This window comes from Linepithema humile, chromosome 3 (genome assembly GCF_040581485.1).
Source record: "Linepithema humile isolate Giens D197 chromosome 3, Lhum_UNIL_v1.0, whole genome shotgun sequence".
NCBI classification, from domain to species: Eukaryota; Metazoa; Arthropoda; class Insecta; order Hymenoptera; family Formicidae; genus Linepithema; species Linepithema humile.
The window spans coordinates 21591137-21605253 of NC_090130.1; the positions used below are offsets into that span (position 1 = coordinate 21591137).

General features: G+C 35.9%; 2 protein-coding genes and 1 long non-coding RNA gene across 4 annotated transcripts in view; 1 reads left to right on the forward strand and 2 right to left on the reverse strand.

Moving 5' to 3' along the window:
• Positions 1-154: 154 nt before the first annotated feature.
• On the forward strand, positions 155-5670 carry LOC105668789 (superkiller complex protein 3). The gene is made up of 14 exons (XM_012361370.2): positions 155-300; positions 399-732; positions 801-1174; positions 1266-1681; positions 1767-2225; positions 2323-2477; positions 2553-2688; positions 2766-3133; positions 3324-3643; positions 3733-4029; positions 4111-4368; positions 4460-4843; positions 4915-5170; positions 5249-5670. Exons 2-14 carry the CDS (start codon positions 407-409, stop codon positions 5382-5384), a joined length of 3885 nt encoding a protein of 1294 aa, XP_012216793.1. The 5' UTR covers positions 155-300; positions 399-406; the 3' UTR covers positions 5385-5670.
• LOC105668787 (pentatricopeptide repeat-containing protein 2, mitochondrial) lies at positions 5597-7769 on the reverse strand. The gene is made up of 5 exons (XM_012361368.2): positions 7552-7769; positions 6639-7171; positions 6240-6539; positions 6057-6161; positions 5597-5873 (listed from the first exon to the last, which is right to left on the reverse strand). Exons 1-5 carry the CDS (start codon positions 7631-7633, stop codon positions 5724-5726), a joined length of 1170 nt encoding a protein of 389 aa, XP_012216791.1. The 5' UTR covers positions 7634-7769; the 3' UTR covers positions 5597-5723.
• A 1396-nt stretch (positions 7770-9165) lies between these two features.
• The window catches only part of LOC105668757 (uncharacterized), a 116586-nt gene continuing 111634 nt past the window's right edge, over positions 9166-14117 (reverse strand). For both annotated transcript variants that reach the window (XR_010889505.1, XR_001100165.2), the window contains one exon: positions 9166-10460. This is a non-coding gene — a long non-coding RNA (uncharacterized lncRNA). The remainder of the gene's footprint in view (positions 10461-14117) is intronic.

A 14117-nucleotide genomic window follows, 5' to 3' on the forward strand; every position in this document is an offset into this window, starting at 1 on the left:
CTCTCCTTCATTTAGGGACCCTAGAAGAGAAATAAAAATTGAAGGACGCGATCAGGCGTTTTCTGGCCGTTGCGCGTCCTCCAATCTTGTTTTATGACTTCAGCAAACTGGAGACTTTGTTGATTGTCAACAGAACGTACTGATTGCATTAGTTTATAAACAAATTCATTTCCTTTATAAACATATATCAAAATATTTTCTATATCTAATAAATTTAGTTATTGCTTATAATAATTTATACATAGTGGTATAATTGTAAAGTTTTTATAAAATTAGATTCAAGATTTACCGGGCTACTGTGTCAGTATAATTAAAATCTTAATATTTTATAATTATAATTTACTGTCGGTTTATAATAATATGATTATTATTATGTATAATATTTTTTATTTTGTTAGAGAGCAAGATGTCGGACGATGTAAAGGTTTTGCTGAAGGAAGCTCGTGAATCCTTCAAGCAGAATGAATATTTGGAAACTATGAAGAAATGCAAAAAAATCTTGAAGAAAGACAAAAGCAATTATACAGCATTAGTTCTATTAGCTCGTGCCATGCAGGAGATCGAAGAATTTAAATCACAGGTTACCTTGGTTCTTCAAAAAGCAACTGAAATACAACCAGATAATCCATTAGCCTGGCAAGGTTTAGTGGCACATTATGAAAAAGTGTCACAGAATAATGAGGATTGGGAAAAGTTGGCTATAGCTTATTGCAAACTTTTGAAGTTAGATAGGTAGGATATTATACGTTCTAAAATATTTTAGACTTTAGAGCAATACAAAATCGTCAATATCTTTTTAGCGATACTCCTAAGTTTACACATTTTGTAAATAAAGTCTCTGAGGTTGTGTTGAGGATCAAGAACGATGAAGTACTGACTGAAGCATTGAACACATTGAGCATGTTGCGAGAAGTTTCTACCAAAGAGAAGACAAGTTTAATTGATAAGACTCTGGCCTGGGTTTTAACAGAATATCCTAAGAATAATATACAAAAGTATCAGGAGCTCTATGAGAGTGTATTAGCATCTGTAATAAAAGATACAGATCTGTTGAACAGACAAGATTATTATAGGAAGTATTTAAAGATATTATATGATTTCAAAAAGTTCAATGTTTTATTAATAGCAGCCCAGGACATGTACACTCAATTTCAACAAGATGCTTGTTCTTTAGGTAAGCTATTTGTTAATTTTTATTGAAATTTTTAAGATATGTTTTAATGTATAGATTTAATGTAGCATGAGTAATTTTTTTTTTACAATAGAATGGATATGCCGGATCTATTATGAAGAAATGATACTGAATGGAACAAAATTTGAAATCAATATAATTCAGTTTTATGAGGATCTTTTAAAGTTGAATGCAAATTCTGACATTGCACTGATTGCAAAGGCAACATATTTAGAGAGTACAGATAAGATTATCAATTCCCGTGAGTGTCTGAATCAAGCAATCTTGTTGAATGCAAGATCCTTCTATGCTTGGTTGATGTTGAGTCGGGTGCAGTATAAACTCTACTGCTGGGAAGAAGCTGAGAATGCTTCTAAACAAGCGTTACATTTGATAAAACCCAATTTAAAGGACAAACTACAGTATGATATTGAATTGAGATTACTTGATGCAATGAGTAGGAGCAGCAATGAACAAAAGCTGATACAAGCGCGGCAGAGGTGTGAAGAGGTAAATATTATTTAACATAAACATGGTATAAGTTTTCTTCAATGTTTGTTTATATGTTGTACATTTGCAAATTTGAAATATTTAGTTGATGGAGAGTCAATTTTCCGCACAATTGCAATTGATATATGCACGAATAAATATATTGCTGGACAATACCTATGCTGTCGCGTTAGATAATATGAAGGATCAGGACGCAAGTAAAATCCAATTCCTCAAAGCGTTGCATTTGAAGAAACGAAAGCAATACGAGGAAGCTATTAACACCATCGAGCTAGCGTTGGATAATTCTGAAGCCTGGTTGCTGTTTGGTAAAATATATTGGGACATGGAAGACTACAACCACAGTCTGATAGCTTTCTTGAACGGCGTCCAGGCGGATAGCAATAATTGGGAGTGCCTGGTTTATCTGGGACATTATTATCGCGAACATGGTAACGATATAGATCGTTCGAGAAGATGTTATCACGCTGCATTGCAAATTAATCCGTTTTCCGAGGAAGCTGGTGTCGGACTAAGCACAACTTATCGACTTCTTAAAAACACCGTAAGCACAACAGTTCTTTTGCTGTAAAATATAAAGGAATTATAACAATTATTCGAGAGTTCTAGTTTAATAGTAATCTTGTGTATACGTTGCTTAGGATGCTAACATACAGCTGTTGCAAAAACTAACCATGCAAGATAATGGGCCGAAATGGGCTTGGCTCCAATTAGGTCTGCAGTACTTAGATCAAGGTGACGCCGCAGAAGCCATCAAAGCGTTGCAGCATGTGATCAGGGCTGATCCTAACGACAAGTATGGCAATTAACTATTATTTTACTATATTACAGAGTGCTGTGACATTCTTTATCATAAGTTTTGCACTTGCAGTCACAGCTGGGAATCTCTGGCGGATGCATATTTAATACGCGGCGCTCATACATCAGCATTGAAATCGTATCAACGCGCGCTACAGCTGAAACCAGGATCCTTGTATCCCTTGATACAACTTGCAAACATCAAAGTGGTAAAAATCTAAGAAATTTACAAATAAGAAATTATCGAATCTACGCAGATTATATAGAAGCAAAATTTTCTTCCCAGCTGATTGGCCAGTACAACGAAGCCAAAGAAGATTTCGAGAATATATTAGAAAATGATAAACAATACATTCTCGCATTAAAGGGCTTAGCTGAAGCGTGTTTGGGTCTGGCGAGGGAAAATATCACAAAACAATTTCTGTGCCGTGCGAGAGAAAATCTACAGCAAGCAGTAGATAGCCTAACTGATGCTGTTATGATGCGCAGTGATCTGTCTTGCAATTGGAAATTGCTCGGCGATGTGTGCTATAGGATAGTCACTCTGCCTGAAAAATATTGCTACATAAGAGTTAAGCCTATTTTAATGAATTACGATAGCACTGAGCACTATGTAAAGGTTAAAAGAGACGAGATACTCACGTTGTCAATAAGGTAAAAAGAAGTTATTCTTAAAATACTTTATAAAATATAACCATGTCACCATTGATGTATAAAGCAATCATTGGCATAAAGGAGTTTGTGTAATTTCTTTATAGATATAATTGTTTCTTTAAATAAAATTTTATATCTTTCCTTTCAGAATCTAATTTTATGCTGCATCGACAAATTATTCTGTTTTTAGATGTTTCTGCCGGACGTTGTCTATCACGCAAAATTCTGCTTTGCTGTGGCACGATTTAGCGTGTTGTTATTCAATGCAATTGGAACGTGATTCTAAAATCAATAAGAATGACGTGGCAGCCAAGTGCTTTGCTGCTGCAAAGCACGCCATTAAACTTTGCCCACAATCATGGCAACATTGGAACCTTCTGGGTGTTATTTGTACATCGCCGTACATAAAAAATTACGCGCTTGCTCAGCATTGTTTCATTATGGCGATTGACAGAGAATCGAATAATGCGATAGCATGGAGCAATCTGGGGACGTTATACTTGCATCTAGGTACTTAAAGATTGCTGTTACTTTTTCGTTGTATTTAGTTAAATTATTATTACGCATCTTACGATCATCCGATGTATGTCGATGTAAAGGAGATATCTACAGAGCGAATGAAGCATTTTCTCGAGCCCAACGCGCGGATCCTAGCTATATCAACAGCTGGATCGGTCAAGGATTAATTGCGGAGAAGTCCTCGAGGAAGGAAGCGATGGACCTGTTCCGGCATTCGACACAACTAGGCTACCACGATCAAGCGGCTCTAGGCTATGCTCACTGGGTGCTTACTACTCTCCTGAATCCCACAATGAAGAAAGATCCGTTGTTCATTTATGTTATCAAGAACATGCACGCGATACCCGCAGCAGCGGATGTTCTCACTTGGTATACAGGTAAGCGAGAGATAGCGTTATCAACGTTAGTACAATATTCGCCTCGTACTGCAGCGTTAAAGTTACTTCATCATTTTTTAGAACGCGAACCAACCGATGTTTGTGCTCTGAACACCCACGGTTTATTGTTGGAACGATTAAAATTGTATAACACGGCGGCTAAGCAACTCGTCACGGCTTTAGAACTGAGCCAGGGCGAAGAGAGGGATATGATATCTATAAACTTGGCACGTGTCCTGATTAAAATAGGAAGATACGAAGAAGCAGTGGAATTGTGCAGACAAGTGAAAAATGCAAGTTTCAACTCTCAATGCCACTTAGCATTAAGCTTATTCAAAGGTGCGAGAACTCCCGCAATTATACATATTCAAACTTACATGCAAACGTGTGTGAAGAGAGTAAAAAACATTTTATATGTCCACATGTTTAGCCAAACAATACGAAGAATCGTACAACACGTACGAAGCAGCTCTACACTGGTTGGCGGACACCGAAACGCGCAAAGCGAATGTCTTGTGCGCGATGGCCGCGATTGCTTACATCTTCCAAGGGGCAGACGCTGTTAAGACCCTGCTGTTCCAGTGTATACAAATAGAACCGCCTACCATAGCCGGCTTGTTGGCGACCGCTGCATTAGGAATTTTGCATGACGATTCCAATCTGACCTCTTTGGTGCTGAAGGAATTGAAACCGTATGAAGATAATCACGAGTATGGCCACCATGCCGTCACATTGTCCGCGTATCATCACGTTATTCAGGGAAATCTCACCGAAGCCATACGAATTTTAAGCAAAGCTATTTTCAAACATCCCAGTAAGCCACATGCGTTATGCTTTATCACATACGCAAGTTTATCGTTTAACATGTGTATCTCGACGTTGCAGATGATATTAGATATTGGGTGCGCCTTGTTAGAGTTTCGCTATTGGACACAAGCCTGGATCTCTTCCGTAGATGTGCTCAAATAGCACTGGTTCTAAGCAGGAATACGTCCATGACTGACATTGTATATGTCGCTTGCGCATCGGCGTACAGTCACTTCGGCACGAAAGAAGGCCTCCGGCAGGCTCAGAAAAATATATTTACATATCCCACTAATGTTGAGAGCTGGGCTAATTTTATTGCCGCACTTGTGCCCAGGTCAGTGCTATAAGAGAATTAACGTGATCGTCTTATAATCTGTTTCTAACTAATTATGTGCATCATTTTTGTTTATAGATGCGAAGATGGGGATTCAAAGATCAATCATCAATGGGTATCGTCGTTAATATCGATAGTGAAATCGCAATTCCAAACTTCTGAATATATGTCACAATGGCTGCTTCGCAACGAAAAAAAAATTAATAGTTCTTAAATTAATAAAACTTTGCAGCATGTGAATTAGGTATACTAATTTTATTGTAATTTATTCGAAAAATATGTGACATTTGATATGTATTACAAAAAGTAACAAATGTAAATTAATCAATTGCACAATTTTATAAATCTTATAAATTTTATTGAAAATATTAATCTTGATGAAGAAAATATACTAATTATTGGGTTATTTAAGAAAAACAATTGTGATTCTACCGTTATCGGTCAACTGGAGATGTTTATTTATAAGTTTAAATATAATTCTTAAAGTTACCTAACATAAACTAGTAATTGTTGCGATGTTAGTCACATTCTACAACTTCCATATAGAATACATTTACAAAAGATTTTGTAACACCGGTCTCGCACCGATGTCCCGATTGCTCGTGAATTCTCGTTGCCGCTGTTTCATAGGGTCATCGGAGTCTCTGTCTATCAATCTGCGTTTGAGTGGATTGATTTCCATGCAAAGATGCTCATCCAAGATCTGTAAAAACATATAATTGTTCTCAATTGTTCGTCCTAATTTGAATATTTTGACCAACATTTACTTCATAATTTTATACTTAAATTTTTTACAATTAAAAAAAAACATGAAATAACTTTGGGATACAATCGATAGTAAAGATTAATAACGATTAATGTAGGAGTGAATTTTAGTAAAACTTACATTCTGGAACATATGATTGTTTTCCTTTAATATCTTGATCAATTTATAAAGTTCAAAATCTTTAGGAACATTCTCCCTTGTCAAAACATCTTCCAATTTTTCGATCTGAAAGTATAATCAGAATCAAATATAACAAAGTGCAAATAGCATATGTTGTCTACAAATAATAAATAGATTACATACCACATCTACAAAGTAACATTCTTTCCTAAGATGTGGTCTATCGTGTTCTATCGATGCTCTGAGAATAGGTACTATCTCAGTAAACCTCTTCAAGTCTGTGTATGCTACAACTTTTAAACATCTGACATCAATGTATCGAGCTTCTTTCAATGTACTTAAGATTTCGATAGCTATATGAGGTGAATTTTGCTTAATAGCTAAAGCTGCTACAAATGTAGAAGCTCTTCTCATGATTTGGCATCCCTTTTCGTTTAACTCTTTCCAGAGGGTCAAAGCATATTCCAATGTTTCTGGCGTGTTCTGGAAACATCAAATATAATTATGTAAGATGCTTTATCTTTAGATTAAAACACTTTATCATGCTTTTACAAAATTTAATAACTTATGCAAAAATGTTACCTCTTTATAACAGGCAGCCATGATCAATATGGAAGAATTTATAGGGTATCCACCAGTTTCCATATTTTTAGTTTTAATAATATCGTACACATCTCTCATTTCTGAATACTTTTTGTGTTTATATAATAAAGTTAGAAGAATTTGGTAACTAGTGAGCTGATTAAAGAAATGCTCAAACTGTGGATCTTTAAAAGCAGTTAATGCAAGATCTGGCTCATCCAGATAGTAGAAAGTGCGCATTACTACAGGACCAAAGACAAATGTACCAAATCTCAATTGTTTATTTTGATTATTAAACTTGGTTAACATTTTGATGATCAATTCAATATCCTCTGGTTTCTTTTGGGCTAAATGCAACATTGATTTCAAATCTTCTGTGAAGATCATGTTTGAATCTGAGTCTGTCTCGCATATTTGCTGCATCTTCGTACGAAAGTCAGACTCCACATTTAAAAATTGGTTGCGAAAGTTTAATCGCGCATTTTCATAGCCATTTAAACCCAAACTTTTCTCAGAATATAAAAATCTGCAGGCTGTAAAGATGACAAATAATCTTGTTTTATAGGAAAGATCATTGGAATATCAATATGACTACAATATATGACTACACAAAAATCATGTTCATGATAAAATATCTTATTAAACTGAACAAATAACGTAATTTAATCCTTTTAAGAGCTTTTAAGAGATCTTTTTAATATATAAATACAATATATAACTTATCTTTTATCATTAATTACCATTAACAAATTATTGATGTAATAAAAATAAAATATAAAAAAACATTAGAAAATATTGTTTAACAATTATTATTAAATATATATTGATATATACCAATAACAACTAATATAAAAAACTAATGCCGCAAGTTAAGATGGAGTAATATAAAGTAAGGTTGGGTCGATATACATACAGTTTAAGACGTTATTTCTCAGAAGAGTATTGTTGACTAGACCAACATTGAATCTCATAAGACTCCTTATTGTCGCTGCCATTATTTCTGTATATAATATTTTAAATCCTTTCTTTTATTTATATATATTTATTTTAACAACGTAGGCTACAAATATCACACGTTGAGCGGCACACGAAACAAAATGAAGAGGAACGCATGTGAACCGGAAGTCCAAGAGATTCGTTATCATGTAATACTTCCGTTTTGAGCGCTGCAATTGCAGCATAAACCAACACGTTCTAAAGAGAGTTAAATACAATGTCCAAATAAAGGCAGTTTTTGCGATTTTTGGAACGCAAGTGTTATCCAATAGAATTTATCGTATGGAAGTCACTAAATTTTTGATTAAAAGTTCCTAGAATGCAAGAAATGGATTGGTCCATTTCTTTATGCATTTTATTATGGACCAATCCATTTCCTTGCATATGCTTATGCACTATGCAAGTTTGTCTGGATATACCCTAAAGCCTGTTCATCAGGTTGGCTCATTGGTTTAGTAATCAATTATATTTACAAATCTGTCTAAATATTAGAAGAGAATAAAATCCACTAATAATAAATTAATAAAAAATGCATCTTTTTATGTTTTATATATATACACAATATTACATGACAGAGTAAATCTTATTTTTTGATACTAGTTGTGTAATTGCATCATTAGACGTAACAGTTTGACAGTATCTATATATAACCGGTACGGTCAAAACACACTTGGCGGTTTGCTAACCTCTTTTCTAACCTCTCTAAAGAATCACGCCTTTGTGAACATACGTTGGATCAATTGTAAACATCTGTATCGAAGATCAAGTGTTGAAATATGTCAAATGTACACACGGTGAACAGCATTATTAGCAACAGAAATCGCGATTGTTTCGAATGCAGAATGCTAAGCGGCGGTGGTCTTGTCGCCGCTGGTTTATACGTCTGTCATCATTCCAAACAGTATCAGAATCAAGCAGGAAAAGCAGCAATGTATTCAGTTGCCTCTGGTATGTTTATTTGAGAAAATATAATATTGTATTATAATTATTTGACAAGAGATATAAGTTGCTGACATATTTTTACCTCATTAAAAAGTTTGATAAATAAAATTCTGATATAAATATATTTTCTTTAATGTTTACATATATGATTTTATTTCCAGTGTTAGTACTTCTTGGTACGGCTAGGATTTTCGACTTACCACCTTTTCAAGATAAATTTAAGCGGAGCTGAGAAATAAATTACTTAAGCAAATATGAGTAAACTTAAGCAAACTTAAATCCACAGCATTTTGTAGAGATGATAAGAATAATGTGAATGTAACATGAATTTATATTGTTGATTTGTATTAGTTTTTCTTTTCTTAATAAGTGCTATTTACTTATTCGAGTTGTCTATTTCATTTAATGTAAATAGAACTGCTATTAAATTTATTTTAGACAACTTATATAAATATTATATCAGATATAATAGCCTTATATATTTAGAAAAATGTCATATTGGATTATTAAGATTTTATATAAAAATATAATTTTGTTTTATATTTATCTTACATTTCAAATTGTAAATATGATTAAGTCATGATGTCTCTTACTTTTAAATAACAATTTTATTATTACTTTGATACAATAATACAAATTGCAAATTATTTGTGTCAATGTTTACTTTTACATATAAAAAATTTTACTTTACACGTTAAAATAGTACACTTTAAAAGATACGTTAAAGATACAAAAGATATAGCAAAATATATATATTTTTAGAAAATATATTGTTACAAAATAATTATTTTTCCTCAAATACGAAATTTTTTTTATGACTATTTTTTTTTTCTTAAAACTTTTGAACTATGCGACTTTGGAATAGCAAGGTAAAACATTATGTATATTTTTTGCGTTTATTTTATGAGTTACTCGAGGTTAAAACTGTGCGAAACATCAAGAGTGCAACACGCGCGCGCGTGTGTCGCACGTGTTGCAAAACATGAAGGCGCGCGTGCAGTGCGAAGAACGAGCAGTAAACGTTTTCGTTGCGCGCGCGTTCATTAATATTCGTGTCGTGCTACTTCCTGTTACGTACTCGACGATACACTTATAGGACACATTGGCTGTACTATAGCTATGTAAACTCGTCTATCCACCATGCGAGCTCGAGATCGATTGCCCGTGTGATCGAAACCTATCTGATGGCAAACTACGTGCCTACAGCGCGGCAGCGTTTAGCCCATCGAATGATAGAAACGATTTAGCTATTTTCAATCCTGATATTTCAACTGTGATGGATAATACTTCGAAAGAACGATGAGCAAACTTATATGATACAACTGCTTGATCCTAATCGGTTCGACTAATCGGTCTATAATCATATTTAAAATCTATATTTTCTTTTTAAAAAGTACGCAATTGTAAAAAATAAATAATATAATAAATAATATACATTGTGTATTGCACAACTTATAATGGATTGATTAAAAATTAGCAACAGGCAGAATGCAGCCCTTCGATAGATTTCGCGTGCACGAGTGTGCTCGTCTGAATTCTCAAATTGTAAGCGTGATTGGCGTGCGGCTTTGGTCAGTCCCAGGCGAGGTCGCGCCTAAGGTCGTTCTCCGGGTTCTGGCGCCACACCCTGGTACACGGCGTTCCTGCGAAGGTGGTGGGCATACACGGATGGGAGGAACGGAGACGAGCGCGCGTCCCGCGCACGGCCGCTTTCCGCATCGACAGTCTTGACACGCAGGAGATCGCTCTTGTAATACTTGGAACACGGGGCGATCCATCCGGTATACGTTCGGCGTGCCTATTACGTGTGCTGCCTGCACCGTTCGCAATAAACCGACAAACAGGTCCGTGTTCCGCGATGTTCCTGGCCCATCTCGTGCATCCCTAATCAAGAGAAAACGTGCGATTATTAAAAATAAAATTCTTTATCTCATACAACAATATTTATTCTAGATCATTAAAATTGTATATTCCATAACAAAAATTTCAAAATAAATATAAAATTAAGGCGAGGAATTCTGTTTGAATATCGTCAAATGATAGTTCGAGTATCGAGTGGAAAGAACGGAATGTCTTACATATTACTTCTCTTTCCGTTTACACTGCGATAGAAATTGGCTCAAATTTAATACACCGATTACATGAAGTTGATCGTTTGACACTATACGTCGAGGAAACCTATCCTTTTTTTTTTTTTTTTTTTTTTTTTCAAAAAAGCGAACATGCCACGAACAAGACATAAAACATACGTCTCGCCGGAAATGCCGGTGCGGTTTTGCAGCGTGTTCTCTTTTCTCTTTTTTTTTTTTTGCGAATGTTGCGAGTCGCGCTCGACCGCAAAAACGGGCACGTTGCCTCCTATCTGTACGCGTTCGCCGCAGCTCGCCACACCGGCCAGAAACTGGAAATTTCATTGTTAACCCTGATATTACGTAACGTCATGCACAACTCTGAGGACGATCGTGCAGCGTCGTGCACTTTAAATGATGTGCAACGAGCAAAAAAGAAAAAAAGAGGGAGAAAGGAAAGGAAAACGGAGAGAAGACCACTCATGAGAAGGATCAAGGTCCTTCGTTCCGTCTCCGTTCGATAAATTCAACGTTTCCAACCCATCGTTCGGAAGATGAGAGAAAGCGAACCCGGAGTGGTGCGCCCCCCGCACGCGGGATTGCGTCAACGCGTAATTGCAAGACCGTTCGTTCCAAAGGCCCCGGCTTGAGCTTAAAGTTGTATGCACATAGTCTCTTCTGGATTGCGTCAGCTCCTTGTCTACTCCGCGCCGCGACTTCGTTATATTATAAATGCTACACCGTTTGGCAAAAAAAATCGACGCACCTCAAAGTAAGCGTCCTCACCCTGAACGCACTGGTGAAATCTTGCGTGTGCTATATCGATGAGAAGACGAAATAATGACGACGATATCAGAGTACAAGAATCATTTATATAAGAAAGAATCTGCGTCTTGCTATAAAATATCGATGTACCAAAATTCATGGACTTGGAATTATTTTACCGAGATGCGTCGATTTTTTTGTCGAACAATGTATTTTACAATTATTTTTATAGATGATTGTGTGAGCGTACGGTTTTTTATTATCGGGAAATTGTCGCGTTTATTTTCATCTTAGAGAGACGTTCGCATGAGATATTCAAGTTGTCACGAGACGTTAAAATTATCGCAAGCAATTTTTGTTCTCCGCTTAATTCGTTTATACCGAAAAAACTGAAACTCAAAGAAGATAAATTATTATTAACTAGCAATATGAAATGTGATCATTTTATTTTTGAAAATAAAACAATTCTAAATCTAACAATTGAAACTTGATTTCTGTTTCCTGTTTTGGCTGAACGTTATGTTTCTTTTTTTTACTTCCAAATATTTCGAGCAAAATTGAATCGCGATTGAATACTGCGACGAAAACTGTTTATCTGTAAGAATAAAATTTTTATATAGTTGAAATTTGACCCAACTAGAAATTCTTTCTCGCATTTCTCCATAACAAGACAGCGAGCGAGCTCACTGAAATTAGAGCAATGATTTGATTTCTTCGTAAGGTAAGCGTGAAATTTAGTATCAAATTGCTCATGCCGAGCGTGACTCAAAAATAACTGTCTGCGCGTATCGATCGGATTATTTCGAGATATAACATTTGCGTTCCGGGCAACTGAATTTTGCTGTTTTCGTCTCAAGTTTCGTACTGTAGTCAATTTTGTCCGCAACGAGCAGTTTGCATGTCTTCGGCGTGTCAACTTGAGATTTCTTACGATATATTGTGAGGAAACGGAATTGTATTAGCAAGAATAATTTTAATTGAAAATATGAAATGCAGATTAAGGAATGAAAGAGGCTTCGCCTCAAGTTTAACGGGATGTGCGTGTTTAAGATTACATTAGGTCATGAATCTGATTACTGCAAATATCAACTCGACGGTAATTTACCTCCTTCATCTTTAGAAGATTCTCATGTAACCAACTTGATTACATCAAGAGTGCATACCCTGCAGAAAATGAGTAAATTACAAGGAATTTACAGGAAATTTCAATTCCATGCAATTATAAATTTTAAATCTTTAAATCGCTGAGAAATTATACAAAAGAAAAGTGATTTTTTAAATTCAAAATTACAATATTGCAAAGAAATCATTTTTATATAAAACAAAATCCTTTTAAATTCATTTTAATTTATATTTATCTATTTATGTTTAATTTCTATTCTTTCCAAAACGTTATTGGTACATTCACGCGATTTATAAGCATAATCTTCGTGTTTCAAATAATTAAGCTATGAGAGTAGTGCAGATATATGCGAAACATCTTTCGGTCCGACATGTCCTATTAACAGAAAAGGTTCCGCTGTCGATTATATTTACATAATTCTTGAGGTGTATTTAGGAAAATTATCATCACGATCTCCTTCGGCTTATCGACGGCCCATAACGACGTGTTACGATAAATTTGACAATTCGGGAGCTAGTATTAGCGCGCGACTGAATTAAGGAAGTCACCACCCGTATCCTATCTTCGTCGTACGATCTCTGCCCTCCGACAAGCAGGTATATACCTGTCGGAGAATCTCTTGCCGCGGGCTCGTGGCAGATATCGCCGCAGAAATCCGCAAACCGAGAAAAGACCGTTGCACAAGGAGTGCGCACCGTTGCATATCTTTTCCACTCCGACCTTTAGGGCCGGCACGAGGCACAAATCACATCACACAGCGCGTACATATACGCCTTCGCTCGTTCGGCTCGGCTCGAGCGAGCGAGCGAGCGAGCGAGGAATTTATTACGAAATAAACTAGATTCTTAAGGTCGCGACTCTCGCGACGACGTATTCTGACGCAAACTCCGCGATGCACCGCGTTATTACACGAGCATCGTGAACAAATATTTCCAATCCTAGCGATCGATCGATCGCGAAGAGATAAAGAGAACGCCGTGTGCTGCGCGATTTTGTTTTATTTCCTATTTAATTTATTATAAAAATTTATTTTAATTTATTATTAAAAATAAATTGATTTGTCACGATTACAGTGGAGGTTTTGCTGACACGTCTTGCATTTAATATTTAAAATGCGCGACATGATAGAAAATTAATAATTTATTTAATAAAATCTATTTTTACTTTTCTAATTATCGTTTTACTATTTTTCTCCGTAATGCTCGTTTATGGTTTAAAGTACGTGTGGTACTTGCAGTTTGTATCGCGTACGTCTCGTATACCGCTCGCCGACCTTTAGGGCCGAATCAAACGCGACGAGTCACACATCGCGTTAGCGATGCACGCACAGCTTTACGCACTGGCACGCCGCTCACGCGTGCACGTATCCTCGCTAGTACTAGCACCGTACAACCAGGCACGTATACCCGTTGGAATACTAATGCCTTGTGGGACACGCTCGGCCGTTCGCGTAAAATCCGTCTTTTATCCTCGTAAGGTCACACGCCGATCCGAGAAGTTAATGTTAATAAGGAAGAAATACCATAATTAACAGATGGCTATCAATGGAGGTTCATCATAAATAATAATGAACGAATCAGGGAT